Source organism: Apis mellifera, linkage group LG9, assembly GCF_003254395.2.
Source record: "Apis mellifera strain DH4 linkage group LG9, Amel_HAv3.1, whole genome shotgun sequence".
In the NCBI taxonomy this organism is placed as follows: Eukaryota; Metazoa; Arthropoda; class Insecta; order Hymenoptera; family Apidae; genus Apis; species Apis mellifera.
Window position 1 is genome coordinate 213,782 of NC_037646.1, and position 23,385 is coordinate 237,166.

Sequence of the window (23,385 nt, forward strand, 5' to 3'; positions counted from 1 at the left end):
GAATATAATCGAATTGGTAGCAGAAATCTGAAAAAGTAGATTGATAAAAGAACAGATTCCGCTAATATAACTTGTTATATTAGATTGTAGAAAAAAAAAATCAAAAAATCAAACAGATTCTATGCGATAAACTCTGATAAAAAGATAGCAAAAACCAAACAGATTTTGCAATCTTCAACGATTTGAATTTTAAATCAAAATGTATGACTAATTTATAATAATAACTACTAACTAATTTATAATAATCTGTTATTATCTAAGTAACTTCTAATTAGCTGTGTCCTCTTTTAAAAATGTTAATTAAAAAATAAAGAAAATTAAGAGTATAGCATATATATCTCTTCATAGATTTATTTCTCATAATCTTCATTCATTTTTTCATAACAAATATATTTAACAAATTAAAATTTTCATTAATAACATTAGAAATAATTTTATTTAAAAAGAAATATATATTGATAATTTTTATCACGTCTGAAATGATCATAAATGATCCAATTATACACATTTTATTTATTTAAAATTTAAAATTTTATTCAATTTCATAATAGGGCAGGATCTATCTATAAAATTCAAATTTAATGCGAAAACAAATGATTATAAATTATATTTAACTTTTACTGCCGCCAATCTGTATGCAAATTCTTATTGGAAAAATATATATATGATTTTTATTATAATATAATATATTATATTATATATTAATATTATATATATTATAATAATATTATATATTATAATTATATATTATATATTATATATTATATATTATATATTATATATTATATATTATATATTATATATTATATATTATATATTATATATTATATATTATATATTATATATTATATATTATATATTATATATTATATATTATATATTATATATTATATATTATATATTATATATTATATATTATATATTATATATTATTATATATTATATATAATATTGTATTTTTTAATTTATATTTTTTTTTAAATTTGTTTATAATAAAAATAATACTAAGTTCAAAATTGTTATTTTGAATTTACAAAAATAGATTTTAATTTTATCACATTATAATGATCTTAAATTGACTATGAGAATCTTTATTTTTTATAATTTTTGTTATTTTCATGAATTTAATTTTAATTTATTATTAAATCTATAGTATAAAAATAAAAATCTATACTATAAAATCATAAGATATTGTTTAGAAATTTTAATTAATATATATAATATCACATAACTTAGAAGAATAATAAAATAATTAATGAAATATGGAATTTTTTATTAACTTCAATGAAATATATTATTAAAATCATCATTTTGAATAACTTTTTCCTATTCGTGTTACTATCGTTTGATCTTCAGACTTTATTTTTAGATTTTATTTTACTTATTTTCTTATTAAATTTTTCACTCATATATATTCAATTGCATTGTTAAATTTGAATTACATATATAGTATTCTACTTCAGTTATGTTATTACTCATATGTTATTACTGTTATTTGAATATTTGATACATACAATTTCGATTAATTATCCAAGAATCTCAATCATTTAAGATCATCAAAAATATCGATTATCAAATACTTTTTGTTTCTTAAGATTATATTTAAAAATAAAACTCGAAAATTTTTATTGTTGAGTTGTTTTTTATTAAACAATACTGTTTTGTTTTCTAATAATTTTTATTTTCAATGCAGCATCTATTAACAAAAAATAACTTAATGACTTTTAAAAGTTTTATTTTTAAATTTATCCATCTTATATTTTATTTTTAAATTTTTATTAAATGAATTATAAAAGAAAGCAATATATATAAAAAAAATACATTTTTATTACCTCTCTGGATCTTAAATATTCGATAAGCTTCAATTTATCCGGCTATTTGTTTATTCTCTTTTCTTTATTCTTCATAAATCAGTTAATAAAAATCTTACAGTATTCTTTCTGAAATAATAATTTATCAATAGTTATATATATATCATAATAATTTATCAATAGTTTATGAAGTTATTTATCAATAGTTATGAATTGTTAATATATATATATATATATATATGTTAAAATTAAACTTATATATAGTTATATATGTTAAAATTAAACATATAAAGTTAAGAAATTTAATCACAATGAAATTATAAAATTTTTTAAATTTATACAATAATTACATAACAAGTTAGTATAATATATTTTTAATTAAATAAGAAAAAATTATAAAATAATATGAATTATATAATGAAAAACATATAAAATTATTTAATTTAATCTAATTTTCATTAATTTTTCTTTTACTGCTTTAAATTAAAAATTGCTTTAAATTATTTTACTTTAAATACTATTACTTTAAATTAAATTATGAAGATATATAATATAAGATATATTATAGAATCTAAAATCGTCATTAAATAAATGAAATAGAAAAATGAAAATAAAGTATAATTTAGAAAAATAGAAATTTAATTTATTAAGTAAAAATTTAATAAAAATTTTTTAAGAATATCTCGAAAACTAAGCGACGATAATATATATAGAGAAAAATTCTTTAGAACATCTTTACAAATATTTCAAAAATACTGAAATCATTGAGGAAATTCTAATTTCTACTTGATAATCTATGGAATAATTATCTTTAAAAATTTTTTCCTATTTGATTATATTTTTTATTTATATATTTTTCATAGTATAATAATTTTATTTATATTTTACTAATATGTGTCTATATTTTTCTCAAAACAATTATAAATTTTTCTATTTCAGATACAAATAAATAATTATATAAACATTTATAATTCTTTTTTCATAATCAAAACTTAAAAAATATTTAAATTAATATTGTATACTTAAATTAATATTGTATATAATTAATTTGTTAATAATTGTAATGTGTAATAATTGTATTGTGTGTGTATGTGTGGAAGGAATAACTAAGTGAATGTGATGATAGATATACTTCTCAAAGAAAAAAAAAGAAAAGATTTTAATTATTTAAAAGAAAAGAAAACTGCTTTTGAAATATGGAATAAAAAATGCTTTAAAATTCTCAAATCATCTTTATAATCTATTATATTATCCAAAAATAAAATAAAAATAAAGTCAAAATAAGTAAAAAAAATATTTCAAATTTTTATTTATAACTAACAATCAATTCTAATATAAGTAACATAATCTATTTTTTCTTTTTTTTTACATATTGCATAATTATAGGCATAATCAGAAATTCATAATAAATTTTATAATATATTTATAATTAAAATAATAAATTTTTTATCAATACACATTCTTAACAATACATTGTATTGTTAAGAAAAAAAAATATGTTTTAATTTATATATATATATGTATGTCCAATAAGATTTAATTAACGAATTATAAATATTTTAAGTTTGCATTAGATAAAGTAAGAATGGATGAGCATTAATACCATTACCATTACTATTAATAATTGCATTGTATAATTAGATATAATTAGATTCCTCAATGAAAAAGATACATTGATATTCTTTTATATACAAATGATTACTTCTGAATTTCAGTGTTCTGTAATATACAATACGTAAATATCATGTAATGTAACTATTCACTATTTATAACATTCTTATATCATTTAAAAAAGAATGTTTAACATTTTTAATTATGCGAATTGAATCAAATAAAATCTATATAATTTATTATTTAATAGAAATTATCTAACAAATTATAACAAATTTCATAATATTTACAATCATCAATCAATTATATTATATTCAATCTGTACTTAAAAACAAATCAAAATAATCTTATAAGATTTTGAATTAAAATGATTGAATGTGATTTTATATGTAAAATTATTTTTTTAATTATTTTCATATACAAAAAAAGATCTGAAATACTAATGAATTTACTTGAATCAATTTAAATTTTAGATGATTAAACATGAACTAAATAAATAATAAAAAATGAATAATATCATTGACAAATTTTTATCTTTATTTCACTTGCATTCAATATTTTTTATTTTTATATAGAAAGAAATAATAGTTGATCTGAATATCACATATTAATGATATGAATCAATATTATTAATATCATATATTTATAAAAAATGCATACATATTGCAAATTTTTTTTTTTTATGTTCAAATGAATACTATAAATTCACTAATTTCTTTTTTACACATTTATTTATGATATACGTTATCAACCAGAACAAAGTAATATTATCTTAGTAATGAAAAAGATTGTTAATCTAGATTTTCATATTCTTATATTTAATATACATAAACATAACATTTGATTTGAAATAATACTATTTTTTCTTTCTATCTAATCTCTTTTTTAATATCCATAATCAGTGTTAAATTGTTAACAATGCTTTTCAATAATATATTATTATACCGCGGAGTCAAGTTTACAATTTGATGAAATAATATATATGTATTTGAATATATTTAATTTAAAAATAAAGTTTAAATTAAATAATATTCATATAAAATCAAATTATATGATAATAAATAATAATCAATTTTCGAAATAATTTTATTTAAAGAAATTAATATGAATAAAAATATCGTTAATAGTAAATAATCGGTAACAGGAAATACAATAAATACAATAAGAAAAATACAATATTAATTTTTTTAATGGTTATAAAATTATTATTGGTGGTATTAATATGATATGATTAAAATACAGATATTGAATTTCGACAATTATTATTTTTTTTTAGTAATCTTATATTTAAAAAAACATAAAAAATTGAATTAAAATAAAATAAAAAATTTTTTAACTGATGCGTTGATCTATGGAATTCAAGTTGATTCAATTATTATTAATGAATTTACATGTGAGAATTCATGTATAGAAAAACATTTAATTTTTCTGAATTAATCTGAAATGAAAGTTTTGATTTACTTTTACTGATTTTGATAAATAGGCAAGTTGAGTATCATACAACGATTTGGTTATGAAACTATGGATTTAAATAAAATGTTGTATAGTATCAATATTCTGGAATTTATTGAAACTTATTCGAACTAAAATTTCTTAAATAAGAAATTACATAATACGTAAATTATATATTATATTAAAATTAAAAAAATAATCATTTGTATGTAAAAGAATATCAGTGAATATCAGTAAATATTTATTTTCATTGAGAGACTCCGCTATGCAAGCGACATTGCAATACGATACTATGACGCCAGCTGAGCGTTTTCGTTCTTTCACTGTTTCACTTTATCTAATACAAACTTAAAATGCTTATAACTCGTTAATTAAATTTTATTAGATATATGTGTATATAAATTTTTTTTCATCGTTTTAATATTTAAAATTCATTTTCCAAATGTTCCATATTTTTGAATAATTTTAATTTTGTATATTTTTAACATTTAATTAATATTAATAGTATAATGCAATCATTAAAATTTATGTAAATAAATGTATTATAATAAATTGAAAAAAAAAAGAAAAACAAAATATATAATTGTCACTTTTTAATAAAAAAATTTTGAAATTTGCAAAAAACGTAATTATTATATTTTTAAAAATATTATAGTATCAAATATAATAAAATACTCATTTAATAAATTATAAATTATAAATTTAATAAACTATCTTCTTGTAATTTTATATTTTTAAGAATTACATAAATGATATTATAATTATTAAAATTTGTTATATTTGAATAAATTATGAGTAATTATTTTTATACAATTACGTTTATACATATTATATGGATAAAAATATAAATTCTAAAAATCATAAAAAAATGTGGAATATAATTCGAAAGTCAATAATTGAATTTGAACTTAATTTGATATTTGTTTACTTCAATTGAAGAAAAACGAGAAATCTATTGTGTGTATGAGTATTTTCATTGGTTTTAAAATTATAAATATCAATTCAATCACAAAACATTGAATTATACCACTAAGAATTTCAATTGTTTTTTTTATGTTTTAATATTAATTACATATGCTATTAAAAAATATTTAAAATAATTTATGAGAATTTTTTTAAAATAGCATAAACTAAAAAACTATCAATAAATTATGCTATTTTAAAAAAATTCTCATAAATTATTTTAAATATTTTAAATATATATATATATATATATATATAAATGTTTTACATTTACTTTAAACATTATAACATTATATTTTTATCATTTAATTATAAGTATAAAAATGTATGAAATTATTGTATTTCTCTTTTTTTAATATGTATTAATTAACTGATTCATTTTAATCTCTCTAATTACAATTATAAAATAATATAATTATAAATATATATATAATATAATTATAAATATATATATATATAAATAGTATTAATAATATTAGTATTTGGATAATTATTATTTAATTTATTTTCAAATAAAATAATTAATCAATTAAATAAAAATAAAAATGATTAAATAATTATTATGACATAACTTTTCATATTATTTTAGTTATTATCTTATCATATGTTATTATATTTATTTATATTTATTTATGTAATAAATAAAATAATATAATTATTTATATTTTAATTAAAATTTAATTACCAAATTAATTTTGATCTTCGTTAATATCTCAGTATTTTTAACATTATTACAATCTACTTAAGTAATAAAATTTTATTTAAAAAAAACATTATTTATTGTATTTGTGTAGAATATTGTCTATAATATTTTCAAAGAAATAAATCGAACATTTCTTATTTAAATTATTTCTGTTATATAAATATAAATAGAATAATATACGTAAATAATTATGTTTCATTTTTAATAAAAGTAAAATAATTATTCATGTATATTAATTATTTATCATATATATTAATTATTATATATATAATTAATCAATTGATAATGAAAAAATAATCAATATTCATATTTGAATTGAATTTCATTGAATTTTTTATATGTAGGCATTGAATTATTTTATATTATTATAATATAAAAAAAATTATCTTTAATGTTATATATTATAAATTATTTTAATATTTTATAATTAATATCATATTATATATTATTATACCAGATAATTACTTTCATTATTTTTTTCTTAGTTTCATTTAATGTATTAAAAAATTTAAACATTTAAAATGAATCAAATTACTATCATAAATCGAGAAAAGAATATTTTTTTTTTAAATAAAAAATTCAAGCTCAATTGATATTAAATGAAAAATACTTATTCATTTCCTGAAATATCTGAAAATTTGAATATTTTTAAAGTAATTTATATTTTATATTGACTATCACGAAAAGAAGTGATCATAAAATGATAATTCATTATAGATAATAGATTTTATATATTTATTTCATATAAATAATATAAAATAATTTTAACTTAGCTAAAATTAATAATCAGAAAATACAATACAATATAAAGTACAATATAATAAAAATCTTCAAAAAAATGAAAATAAAATATATTTAATCTTATGTTATTCTCACTTATTTTTGAATCTAATAGAAAAATTATAATTGAAATTTGCTAAAGAATTAAAAATTATTTTTTAATAGTAGACAATTAATCAAAATAAATAATAAATTAATGTTTAACTAAATGGATTTCAAATGGCAAATCGTATGTTTCAATTTAATAGAGTTGTATGAAAGAATTTTTGGATTTCAAATCTATTACTTAAATTTATAATATAAATTCGTAATAACTAAAAATTAATTTACTAAAATATCAAGCGATTTTAAAAAATTGGTTGTCATTATTTTATTTAAAAAAATTCTAACTTATATGTTTTTACATTATTATCGTAATATATTTTAAAATAATAAATTTTTTAAACATATATAATTAAATGATAATAAATGAAATTATTTATTTATTATTTTTATTATGTAAAAAAAGAATATAATTTTTATGATATTTTAAAAATTTTCAAAAAAGCAAATTAGTAAATTCATACTTTGATTACATTAATATTTAAAAAACATTAATTTTTCTATAATAAAAAGTTATAAAAAAAGACTATATGTATTCTTTCATTGAGATACATCTTTTTTTATTTTATTTAAATATTTCTCAATTATAAAAATGAAATCACTTTTCTTTTTAATTAATTAAAAGATATGATTAAATCATTTACAAAATAAAAACTAAAAATAAAAAAATAAAATATAAAATAAAATAAAATATAAAATAAAAAATATTTAGTTACTTATTTCATTGTAAGAAAATATTTATACTTTATTTTAGATTAATTTTTATCATCCAATAATAACATTAACTATTTTAAAAAATGATGTCTATATATGTATGTATGTATATATATGTATGTATATATATATATGTATGTATATATATATGTATGTATATATATATATGTATGTATATATATATGTATGTATATATATATATATATATATATATATATATATATATATATAAATGTATATATGTATATTTATATATATATATATATATATATATATATATATATATATATATATATGTATATTTATATATATATATATATATATATATATATATATATATATAAATGTATATATGTATATTGCATGATAAAAAATACACTAGATGTAATTATATATTTGTATATTTTAATTGCAAATAATAATGCAGAATAAATGCAATATATTATTGTATTAACTACATAAGTATATATAAAATATAATACATTTATTAAGTATATATAATATATAATACATTTATTTTCTAGTAGACTTATAACTTATATTTATATCATTTTTTTTAATAAAGATATGCATTATATGTATATTATTAAAGACAAAACAAAAGAAAAAGAGATAACATATCTTATTTATTTATAGCAAAAAGATATGTAAAAACAAAAAATATATTACTTTTAATACTTTGTCAGTCCGTTTTTATTTATATTTTTTATTTTCAATAACATTTATCATTTTCCATGACAATGATTTATACATTTTTTTATATTTTTGTGGAATTGTATTCCATTCTTTCAAAATGCAGAATTTCAAATCATTGACGGTCTGAAATTGTTTTTCTGCTGCATATATTTATTTTTCAAGCTCTGATTAAACATTTTCAATTATATTCAAATCGTCCTGGCCATTCAAAAAGAGATATTTGATTTGAAAAATATCTTTTTATTTGTTTATGTTATTTGTCTTATGAATTATGGCATTATCTTGTTGAAAAATATAATTCTGCCTCGCAATCCGCATGGCATATTTGTTTAATTGACTATCAATCAATGATACATACTTTTTACTGTCCATACGATATATATTAAAATTTATTTCTTTCGTGAAATTCAATAGCTGCCCAGATCATTATAATTCCTCTTCTCGTTTGGCGACATTTTAAAAATTTTTTTTTGTCAAATCGTAAAAATAATAATTCTACTCATCTAAGTTCATCTAAATAAAATTTTGTTTCATCTGAAAAGATAATATTTTTTCACTATTTTTCTTTCATTGAACATGTTCACAAACAAATTATAAAATAATACTCTTTATATTTTGTTAATAAGAAGATTATTGTTTTAATCTCCGAAGTTTAATCATTGAAGTTTTATTTTATTTTAAATTATATCTAATATTTCGAATATTAGTTGTAACATTAATTTCTGCAACAATTTGCTAAGCTTTTTTTTTTTGAGTACTTTTACAATTACAAATAATTAGTAAAATGGCTTTTCACAAATTACTGCACATTTCCTACTCTTTTTTTTTTCATTGATTAGGATTTTTTAACAAATTAGTCATTATTTTACAGCTTCTATTCACTAATTTTGCAAGTTTTGCAATAGAATAGTTTTCGTATCTTAATGATAAATCTATTTCATTTTGATTTAATTGTTTTTCATGATTCATTATTTAAATTTTCTATTTATTTCAATACTAAATAATATTGAAATGCTAACTTCTTGGCTTCATTCAGCAGTTCAATTATAACTGAACAATGATATATATATTGTAAATATGCTATTATTTTGTCCGGATTGTAGTAGTTAATATTTTTCTTCTAGAAATTTTTTCAATACAAAAATATACATCATACAAAATAATTGTTAACACATATAGTCATAGAAATACATACAGAATATACAAAATATATGAAAAATAACTTATTCTATGTGTAATTCTATGTTTTAAAATATAAAGTATTCCTTCAGATATATTATCATTTTATTTAATTTAAATTTAAATATAATGTATAAAAAAATATAAATCAATAAAATAATATTCTTTTTTCTTACAATAATTACAAATACAAAATATTATAAAACAATTTTAACCTTAATTATCAACAAATCTTAAACAATGTTTGCAAAGACGTAGAAACATTTCATTTCTAATACCACGCGCCGTTATGTTTCCACTATAATTAATGCTGGTAACTAAACAAAGTAATTGATATAAACTAATTTATATTGGATATAGTTAAATTATAATTCTTGGAATTTTTTCTTTTCTTTTCTTTTATTTTTTCTTTTCTTTCACGAAAAAATAAAAAATAAAAAGATAATAAAAAATATATTTTAAATAGTTAATTGAAATTGATATAGTTGAAAAACCGTGTTATTTTCATATTTAAAAACTTCATATATAAGATGATCTTAGGACTTGAAACGATATTTTCCAGCCATATCAATTTGAACAATCAGCATTATCCTATTTGAGAAGAATTATTACAAAAACTCACAGATTAATTTCCTGGGAATAGCGAAATTTATAGGTAGTGTAACCCTTCAGTTTAATTAATAGGATTTTCCTTAATTGGAGATCGCTAATTAAGGAGTTAACCCATGATGTATTATAAGAAAAATGATATTAAAGAGTATAAGTGTTTTGGTAGAATTAAAAAAGAATCAGAATTTGTTCAAATTCAGAACTTTTTAAATTTGTTCAAATTAAACTTTTTAATTCTTTGAACAATAAAACTTAATATCTTATAATCTTTCTTTAACTTAAAACTTCTTAAACTTTATAACCTAGAACACACAGAATTTTAGAACTTTGTAAATTCAATGATAAACTTAATTAGCACATAAACTTCGCTTTTGATCATTTTAAAATAGAATTTGTTATATTATAAATTTATTAATAATGAATTTTGTAATAAATCAATTTTATTATTATACAACATAATTCCAAGAACAAATTGAAGCTAATACATTACTAAATTCTTATTTACAAGTAACAAAAATGTTCTCAGCAAAAAAAAAAATGCACATATTAAAAACATTATACTTAAAAAATTATGATCGAAAAATAATATTATAATATATAAAATTGTTCATAATAATGCAATAACTTTTATGAATTAGAAATAATAGACAAATTAGTAGATTTTTTTTTATATTATAATAAATTTAATTATAATAATTTGTTTTGAATAATAAAATTAGACATATTTCAATGGAATTGATAAATAAATACATAAATTTTATAATTTCAAAAATAAATGTATGTAAATAGTGAAATTAACGTAAAAAAAAAAAATAAATTTTATTATAAAAAGATATAAATGTGATATAATTGATTTTGTATCTAATAATAATAAATTATATAATACAATTGTTAATTTGATTATTATTAGTTTAAGCTATCAAAAAATAAATATTTATTAAATATAATACTTTTTTCAATATTAATTATGAGATTAAATATATATATAATTTATATTAATAATTATTACAAAGATAGAATAATACAAATAAAATACAAATAAAATTATTAATATAATTTTCGGTATTTATTATAAAGATATTGTAATAAATTTCTTTTATATAATAAAATATATATTTATTTAATCAATTCATGAATATTTAAAATTTCCATTAAAAAATGAGAATATTTTCTGTATAATAAAAAAATTCAAACATAGAATTATAAAATTTTCTTCATTCATTGTAAAAAAAATTTAATTTTTTTTCCTTTGTTAATTATCAAAAAATCATATTATTGAAATACTTCGCAATATTTATAATTACTAAATAATTGAAATCGTTTCTTAAAATTATTTAATATTCATATTATATACTAAATATATGAAATATATAAAATAAAAATACAAAATGAAGTATTTTTGAAGGAAATTTCTTATTTTGTTTTAAGAAATATAATATCGATATCAATAATTGCGAATTAAAATATAATTTTTCTAAATATATCATAATAATTATAAAAAATTCTCTATAGTAAAAGATTAGAAATTGCAGTCAGATAATAATTAAGAAAAAAAAAGGAAAATATATAATTATATTCTTTCTTTTTCTTAAAGTTTAAAATAATAATATAATATTATCTCATATATATAAATAATATAGTAATAAAAATTTTTTTCTGAATTTCACTTGTAATAAAATATTTTTTAATTTTAATTAAATTAATTAAAATTTTTAATTTTAAAGTACATTAAATGATTATGTTATATATATTATATATATAAAAAATTAAAAAATGAAATAATAAAAGAAATAATTAGAATATATAATAATAAATTTTTTAAATTTTTAGAATTATTTAATTTCATACTTAAATCTTTGAATAATTTTTTGTTTTTATATAATCAATGATAAATGTATAAAGATCAGCAAATATATAAAGATCAATCAAATTATTTCGAATTATAAAAATTAAAAAAATTTCATTAATTTTAAAATATAATTACGTTATTTCTTCAAAATCTTTAGATTTATTAGATTAAATTTAATTTAACTTTTAATTTAAACTAAAAAATTTTAATTGTTTTAAATTTTTTAAATATTAATTATAAATAACTATAAATATAATATAATATAATATATTAAATAAATATAATATAATAATTCAAAGTTAATTTAATTTGATATGATCCAATTATTACCAAAATCTTATGTACTTCTATATGATAAATTATTATGATATAATTAATTATTATTATTATTATTATTTATCATGAAATTATTATTTATTATTCTGAAAAAAGCATAATACAATTTATTAAAAACTTATATATAAAAAAATTAAATTTTAGAAATCAAAATTAAATTTTTTGAGCAATTATTGAATCAAAATATTTATAAGACAATAATACTTCAATATCTATAGATATTAATTTTAATTATTAATAAAATATTTGAAAAATATAAGAAAATATTATTAATATTTTCTTTAGAATCTAATTTTTTTCTTTAAAATATAAAAATTAGTTAAGAAATATTCATAATTATTTATATTATTATTTGGTTATTGTACTATCTTTGAATTTTTTTTATTTTATTGTAAGTACAAGAAGATCATATATATATATATGTAAATATTATAATATAAAATCGCTTATGATATAAAATATGAAAATAATATGATAATATAAACATGACATTATAATTTATTATTATATTATATAATATAATTAATCTTTTCATATATTTAAATGATATTTACTTATACATTAGATTTTAAATTATGAATGTTATATTTACAATAAACATTTCAATAAATCTTTTATCTAATTTGAGTCTTAAATATAATCATGTTTTTTTACATTTTTTTTTCTATAAGATCTATTATATGATATAAATAAATATTATCTAACAAAATTCTTAATAAATTTACAATCATTAACGATTTTTATTTTTTCATATTGTAAACAATAAAATCTTTATATAATCTTTTTGTGTACAACAATAAAACAATATTAATACGAAAATTTATATATGTAAGAACAAGTTTAATAAAAATAACTTTCCGCACAATCATATCCAATAAATTGATATATCTGTCCTGTTGCATTGCGTCGTACTACTTTCGCTGCGCGCACCGTTTAGACGACTTTCTTTTCGCGCCTGCGCATTCTTTGTCCTCAAAAGAAACAAGAAAGAGAAAAGCCTCTCTGAAGCAAGCAAAAAGAGTAGAAAAAAAGCAACTTCTCGATTCGGAAGAGAAGAGAGAGGCATCGATATCGGAAGTGGTACAGCATTGCCAGAGGGAAGGACGTCGAATCTAGGCCATAATCATTCCTTTCTTTATATTTGCACAAATATGTAGGTATGTCAATGATTTTCATTTTTTTTTTTGCATTCTCAAATACAAACAATACTTTTCTTTTATTTACTTTAAATATTATATTGATTTAAATTTATTAAATATTGATATATTTCAGATATTTATATATTATGAAAAATTTAAAATACAGAAATGTATCAAATGTACATATAATATGCATATAGAGATATAGAAAATAGTATTTTATAATTTGCATGTATGATATATGATTTTATATATGATATTATATAAATTATATTATATAAATTAAAAATAACTTAAGAATATATATATTTTTAAGAAATAAAAATATAATATTTGTACTTTAATAATTAACAAATTAATTACTATTAGTTTTATAATGATTTAAATTTATAATTTGAAACAAATAAAAAGCAAATAAATAAATATTTATTATTTTATTTTGTGCTAAAAAAGTACTTTTTATAGAAAGTTTTCTTTTTTAATCAATTATGTTTATAATTATAATCATTTAGAAACAATCTTTTTTCTTATTAACATTTACAATATTTATACATTTATATAATATTTATTATTTGCTTTTATATTTTTTATGCATGTATATAATTTATTATTATTTAAATTATAAATTATTTAATATTATAGAATATTTAATAATTTAATAATAAATTTTTTTATATATAATTGCATCTTTATTTATATATAATTTATATAATTTTATTCATATTATTTGATTATATTTTATTAATAACTATTTATAATATACTATATATATACTTATTTATATCATATATAATATACTATATATATACTTATTTATATTATATTATATATTATATTATATTATATTATATTATATTATATTATATTATATTATATTATATTATATTATATTATATTATATTATATTATATTATATTATATTATATTATATTATATTATATTATATTATATTATATTATATTATATTATATTATATTATATTATATTATATTATATTATATTATATTATATTATATTATATTATATTATATTATATTATATTATATTATATTATATTATATTATATTATATTATATTATATTATATTATATTATATTATATTATATTATATTATATATATATATATTATATATATTATATATATTATATTATATATATTATATATATTATATATAACTATTAGTTATATATTATTATACTATTATAATAATAAACATTATTAAAAGAAGAAATATTTTATATACATAAATATATACAATATTTCACGATACTTAAATTTGTAAATATTAGAATTATATTTTAAATAATTATTATTAATATTTAAAAAAAAATGAATTACATTAAATTTTATCAGAATATTGTAGAAGATTTCGAAAAACATAAGTAGGATTATTAAAATGGCCAAGATTTTCATTAATTGAATTTTTTTTTTAAATTTTAGATCATACAAGAAAATTTCCACAATCATTGAAATACGTTTGTAATTTGTTATATAGATCTTTCTATATTAATATTCGGTAGTATGCGATAGAAAATGTAATTAGAAAGCTTTAAAGAAGAAAATTTATTGAAATATTCATGTCATTTATCAAATAGGGAGGTTTTTGCATAAATATTTATGAAATCAAATATTTGTGTGTGTGTGTTTGTAAAAATAAAAAAAATAAAATTACATTATTAATTTAAAAATTTAATAAATTATAATATAATGAATTTATAACTTTAAAATTTAATAAACTATATAAATAAATTTTGTTTAATAGTTACATCACATAATAAATAGTTTATGAATTAATATAAATAAAAATATTTAATAATTTTAATAATTTTTATATTTTTTTATACTTAATATTATATTATGTTATTATAGTTAATATTATTTATTGAAAACTTATATAATGAAATAAAAATATAGCAAATAAACTATATTTAATAATACATTATTATAAATAAATATTATATAAGAGTAATATATATAAAAGTATATATATATAATATATGTCATCTGACATTTCTTTGTTCAATATTATTAAAGCAATAAATAAACAATTTTATATATGTGTAAAGTCACAAATCATAATTAATTTGCCATTAAAAAAATAATAGGAAAATATATTACTAATTTCTAGATATTTGAATTTATTTAGCTTGAGGAAAATTTATGGAACATATAAACTATATGTGACTGGAGAAAGTGAGGAATATACATAGATGCCCAACTATACTAACGACTTGAGGTCATATAGATATCGAATATCAAAGATTTGTTTAAAATGAAAAATTTTAAGGATAACAAAACTGATTTATGATCATGTTATCTTAAGAAATAAAAATATTATTTCTATAAAAATCTAATTTCCGAATAAGAAAAATTAAAAAATTTATTTATATAAAAGGATTATGAGGAACAATATAATACTATTGCAATACTTTTATTATTCAATTTTAAAATTGTATTATTGAATGATTGAATCACACATTTTTATATTTTGTAAAAATATTAATAAATAATTGTACAAAAAATGAACAAAAATTTTAATTTCTTTGTTATTAATTTTTTTTATTAATTAAATTTTTATATTTATGATTATCTTTTTTATAATTTATAATATTTCTCTTATATTCTTCCACAAATATTTAAGCGCTTCTATAAACTCATTAAATTTATTAATTTATTAATTTATTTAAATCTATAAATTTATTAAATTTGTTGTTCAATTTAATTCATATAATCTTATTCATCAACTAATTATAAAATATTTAAAATTACAATTGAAACCATCAAAATGTTTAAAAAAATATAAATAAGAAATATAGGATTTTGATCAATTGATTCTAATTAGATTAATCAAAATTATATGTGTCAAAGAATAATAATATATAATAATAAATTATATAGGCATTTATATAAAATATCTTTTGTTTAATATTACAAATGAAAATCAACGGTAGTTAATATATTTTTTTTTTACAAATTTGAATTATTTTTGTGAAAAATAAATAAAATATAATGATGATACGAAAATATAGATAAATGAATTTTTTTTCTTTATAAATAAAAATATTTCTTATATATTTTTATGTGTTTGATTCATCTAATTATAAAAATTATCTATCATATTAGATTTAAAAAATAAATGCATACAAAATATCGATTTTTGCTATATTTATGAAAGTATTCCAAAAAAAAATAATTTTTTTCTAATATACATATAATATATAATATACATATATATGTATATATCTTCTGGATCCAATTTTAGATAAAAATGAATGAAAACTGAAATATGAATGACAGAGAAAGATTCAACAATTTTTTATTATTTATTTTATTTCATTCAAATGAAAGATTAATATAATTATAAATGAATAATATAATTAATAATAATTATTTATCTCTAAGCAAAAAAAGATAAGGAGAATTTTTAAGAACAAAATGTAAAATAAAAATTTTAAAAACACATTCAAATTGTTTATTGTATTCTTTATTTTTTATTTATACATAGTTAATTAATATATTATATTTATTTAAATATATATACATACATATATTTATATATTTTAAATAATATATATATATTATTTATATATAATATTCACATAAGAATAATCATACTACGAATTTTCAATAATTAACCATATATGAATGTATAATCAAATACATAAATATGTAATTGAATTGAAATAGATGGTAAAATGGTAAAAGTAATAAAAATATATTTGAAATTTAAATGAAAAATAATTCTATATCTTTTTATATAATCTACATTTTATTCCTATATATAAGAGAATAAAATGCATCTATATTTGTAATAAAAAGAATTTACTCATTATTTAGCATTTTAATTTCATTATAATATTATTCCAATCCGAATCAAACTTTGGAAATTATGCAAACGAAATAAAAAATTATATTTTTTAATATATATATATATATATGTGTATATATTATGTATATATATATATATGTGTATATATTATGTATATATATATATATGTGTATATATTATGTATATATATATATATATATGTGTGTGTATATATTATGTATATATATGTATATATATATATATATATGTATATGTATATATTATATATATACATATATATTGGATTATAAATAATATATATATATATATATATATATATATATATATATATATATATATACATAATATATACACATATATATATATATATATATATATATATATGTATATGTACATATTATGTATATATATATATATATTATTATGTATATTATATATATATATGTATATGTATATATTATGTATATATATATATATATATATATATATATATATGTGTGTGTGTGTATATATTATGTATATATATATGTGTATATATTATGTATATATATATATATATATATATATATGTATATGTATATGTATATATTATGTATATATATACATATATATATTATTTATAATCCAATATATATGTATATAATAAATTACAATTATGAACATTTCATTTTTTTTATCAGCATATTTCTTAAAAAAATTTAATACAAAAATTTAATTATAATAAGTTTTTAAAAATTTTTAATTTCTCGGGATTCTATTAAAAATCTTGAAAAATATAGAAGATAAAAAAAGATATAAAAAAATGCTTTAGAAAGAAATTATATGATATTAACGAAAATAAAGATTATTATATCATTTATTTAATTTGTCTCTAAATAAATTTGCAAAGATCAAGATTAATTTTTAAAATTAAAATCTATATATTTTACATTATAGTATTATAATTGCAATAAAGATTTTTAAAATATTAAATATGTTTGAGTTTTTTCCGAAATATATTAATATATTTTCAAAGTATTCAAGTAAATATGAAGTAAATATGCCAGATATAACATATTTTTTATATATATAAATAAAGTTATATTTATATATTTGTATTAAAAAATATTTCAAGTTGAATTAATAATACTTAAAAATATGAATTATAAGATTATTAAAATATATTAAATATATCAGCAACATTATAAAAGATAACAGAATCTTTATAAAAATAAATAAACTTGTACTGGAAATAACCCAGAATTTGTTAACATTTATATTTGCATCCATATAATGTACACACATACACATATATCGATTTTTTTAAAAATTTTTTTTTTTTAAATTTTATTAATATATCATATATATACAAAATCCGAATATACAATTTTTTCAAGTATTTAACGCTAATATCAGTAAAATATAAAATATATATAAAAATATATAATAAAATATAAATATAAAATTCGAAAATATACATTTCAAAAAAAGTTTATGCTGAAGATAAATTTAAATAATGTATTGGAAACATTTTAATATTATTTTAATATAATTAGGATAATGAGAAACATAGATTTCAATTTAATTTAAAATTTAATTTTTGCAGATTTGTTCTGTCAGAGATATCATAAGATCAAATGACTTGTTCCTTTTAATATCAAATAAAATTATCTAAAATATTTTTGCGTTTTTCATATCTCTGATATTTTTCAAAATATTGTACTTATTGTGAAATATTAGAATGAAATATTCTATATTAAAAATAAAAATAAAGAAATCAGTCTTTATATTCTTTTTATTATATTCATATTTATTTTTTTCTCTTTTATTATTTATTATTATTTATTATATTTAAATATATATATAATACATTTTAATTTCTATTTTTTGTTCTCAGAAACTATAATTCAAAATTCTTTTCGAAAAATTCGCTACTAGTTATAAATCACTGAAAATACTGACAAAATAATTACATTCTCATTTTAGAAATAGTAATTATTTAATATTCGAAGATGAAATGTAAGCGACACTTTTTAAAGTTTTAGGTGGAAGCTTAAGTGGACTATCCATTATCTAAAAACCAAAGTCATTCCTCTTTCCTCTTTTTATTCTATCCATGAAACACGTTTTCTATAAACCAGTCGTACTAAAAGTATTTTAAAAAACCTAGTCATCAAAAATTAAAATAAGTTTTACGTAACAGAATTGAATAAATATTTGATTGGTTGACATTTGGCAATTTTATTGATACCACATACATTTTCATATGAGCTATAGTTGATATTATCATAATCTGCAAAAAATATCTTAATAAAAAATAATACTTAAAAAAACAACTTTAAACTTTTTTTTCTTTTCTTTTAAATTTAAATATTGAAAAAAATTTTAAATTTCCATAACTATATTACATACTTTTTTAAAATATTATTAATTTTTATTTATAATAAAAAATGTAAAAAAATTATCATCATAAAAATATGTTTTTCATACATTATTTTATAATTATCGTAATTATAATGGCGTTAATTCCGCATTGTGGTATCAATAAAAAATACGGAACAAGAAAGAAATAAAAAATAAGTGAAATAAAAAGTAAGTAGCTTAAGAACATGTATTACGGTCGAATAAGGTCGATGTTCGCCGATGGAATGTTGCATGATAACTTGTTTCACTACATTTCTCAGCACCATGTGGTTGAACTGATTGGTTGATCAAATTATCAACAAAAGTATTGATTTTATGTCACTTTGAAAATAATAAATTGATTATTATTAGAAATGAAGAATGTAACATTGAAATTAGTGAAATTTTTCCGAAAATTAATAAAAGTTTTCAATTTTCAAACAGATGACAATAAATTCTGTCTGGCCTATCTATATTCTTTGAATTACGTTTGATCGCTATTTTAATAAGTTAATAAAAATATGGAAAACTTAACAAAAAATTATACATTTTAAATTTTAAAAAATAATTTTATAATTTATTATAATCTATATTGTAATATTGTAATATATTGTATAATATAAATTATATGACATAATTAAATGTTTTTATAACATAAAATAACAAAAATATATTTGAAAATAATTTTCTTTAATTTTTTAAAATATAGTAAAAAAATCATAAAAACACAATTTGAGAATAATTTTTTTAGATTTGGTATATGATTTTATATTAATCTTCTTTATATATTAACATATGTATGTAATTATAATTTCTAATCTTTTAGAAACAATTTCTCTCACTTTATCAAGAATTTCAAAATAAATCAAGAATAATTTCCATTAACAAATAAGAAAGAGAAGTTTATGTCAAAAAAGAATTTAATTAATCAAGGTCAATGATTTTCTTAACAATTTTTCATTAAGAAGCATTAATCTTCCAAATTGCGACTTTAAGATATTTCATAGATATTATACAAAATTGTCTTAAATAATTTAAAAAAAAGCTTAAATATTTCACGATTATATTATATATAACATTATTCGATAGAAATTTTATGAAGATTATTTTTTTTTCTTAAAAATATAATATTAAATATCTTTTTTGAATATAGTAATAATTTAATTTTTTGTGAAGTAAATATACATCGTACAATGAATTATATTTATTATTAATTATCAATTTAATAGTAACTTCATCTTCTTGTTTTTAATATAGATATTTTTTAAATATAGCTAATTATTTGTTATTTTTTTTTTTATTTTTCGTATTATTTTTTTATTTAATTACAATTTCATGAATTTGTTACTCATATGATATATTTATATAGTAATATCTCATTACATAAAAAAAATTACAAAAATAAATACATTAAATATAGAAAAAAATCATAACTGCAAATTTTTATTAAACATTATTCATTAAATTTCATTGCATTAAATTTCTCATTAATATTGTTAATATTGTAAAATAATTCTTTTGTAACTACATTATTATTCCAAGATAGCAATATAATCATTCATCGATTATTTAGCGATCAGATTTAATATAAATACACTTATAGTTTTTTAATTTTTTCAAATATTAATATTTAGATATTAATATTTTTTAAATAAAGTAAAAATTTTTTAAATAATGTAATATAACATATTATAATTATTTATTATTAAAAAATTATTATTAAAAAAAATATTAATATTTGAATAATATATGGAAAAAAATAAAAAGCAATGATGCCGAACTTTCCTTTACATACAGATATCAAAAAAAAACAAAATTCCAAGACTTTAAGTATTTATAGTAAATGATAAAATTTAATTTTATATGAAAAAGATTGGCTGTAGGATCTATATTGATTTGATATTTTTTATTTCTTTTTATCATACGCTCTTAAAACTTTTTATTTTTTTTTTTTAATATTCTGTATATTTTAATATTTTTAAAACATTAATATGTTTGTGAAACAATCCAACTGAAAAAAACTAAGAAGATTAAATTTTTATAATATAGAACACAAATATTTTTGTAACTGATTATATATTGATCTTCTGAATTATAAATTCAAAAGTGGCATAAATAATTTGATTATTAATAATAAAATTGTTTTATATACATTATTTGTATACTAATAATAGTATTTTTTTCGGTATTTATTTTGTCATAACTTCCATATAATTATGATTATTATTCCATATAATTATTAAAATAAAAAAAGAAAAAAAAATAATGAAAAATTCACAAAAATTTAAGCTTATTAAATCAAGCTCAATTAAAACAAAAAATAGTTTAATTCAATTGATTTAGCTAAAATAATTAATAAAGTTAATTTTATCTCATGATTGATAAAAACTGATGGATATTTGAATGATCTAAAGGAAAATTACAGTGTAATCGAAAAAAATTTTGTTGTTTATATTGTGCATATAAGTAATAAGGATTGCGAGCAATTATTAAAAAAGATTAAATTATTAAAAAAAGAAATGCTTTATAAGAAATATTTTGAAAGGAATTAATTCTTCTAATTCAAATTAATTCTTTAAGAACAAAAAAAAAAAATGAACTACAAAAATTCATTTCTATCAATAATATACGATCAGTAGTAGATAAGAATATAAATGTATATGTAATTGCCCTTTATGTAATTTGATGAAAATGATAAAAAAATTTTCATTTTCATCATTCAAAATTAATTATAACACTATTAAAAAAAAACGCTCTCATAGGTATATGTTTCATATCTCATGTTTAGCAAATATATTAAAATGTTTAAATGATTTATTAAGAGAAATGAGCAATAGTTAGTTCATTGTATAAACGTTATATGAATGTTTATTTTATGACGAATTCGAAAAACGAATCTAAATAAGAGAAAAGACATTTTGTAATTATTATTATGTCAAAATTAGATGAGAAATTATTTAAAAATTAATAGTGAAGTAAAAAATATTGCATTATCTTATATCTTATATCGATAATATTTCGGATTAAGAGATCAAACTCGAAATCAAAAGTTTATTTCTAAAACAGAATTATTAATTGCTTTTGAAGAATTTTCATTACCGAATGAAAAGAACAGAATGAAATCAAGAATAATATTATCAGTTCTAATCTATTTGTGAAACTATGAAATATAATTATAAAATTGATTTATTACAAAGTTCATTGTAATAAAAAATTCGTTTTATTTTAA

General features: G+C 15.4%; 1 protein-coding gene across 5 annotated transcripts in view; it reads left to right on the forward strand.

Moving 5' to 3' along the window:
* Window positions 1-23,385, forward strand: part of LOC727173 (pancreatic triacylglycerol lipase) — a 100,092-nt gene that overhangs the window by 37,558 nt on the left and 39,149 nt on the right. Inside the window, exon 1 of one of the 5 annotated variants that reach the window (XM_026442688.1) lies at window positions 13,737-13,958. The exons of 3 other annotated variants lie outside the window; for them this stretch is intronic. In XM_026442688.1, coding sequence (XP_026298473.1) covers window positions 13,957-13,958 — 2 coding nt within the window. In that variant the 5' untranslated portion in view covers window positions 13,737-13,956. Of the gene's footprint in view, window positions 1-13,736; window positions 13,963-23,385 lie in introns of those variants that run through there. One more of the 5 variants, XM_026442685.1, reaches the window with a different exon arrangement.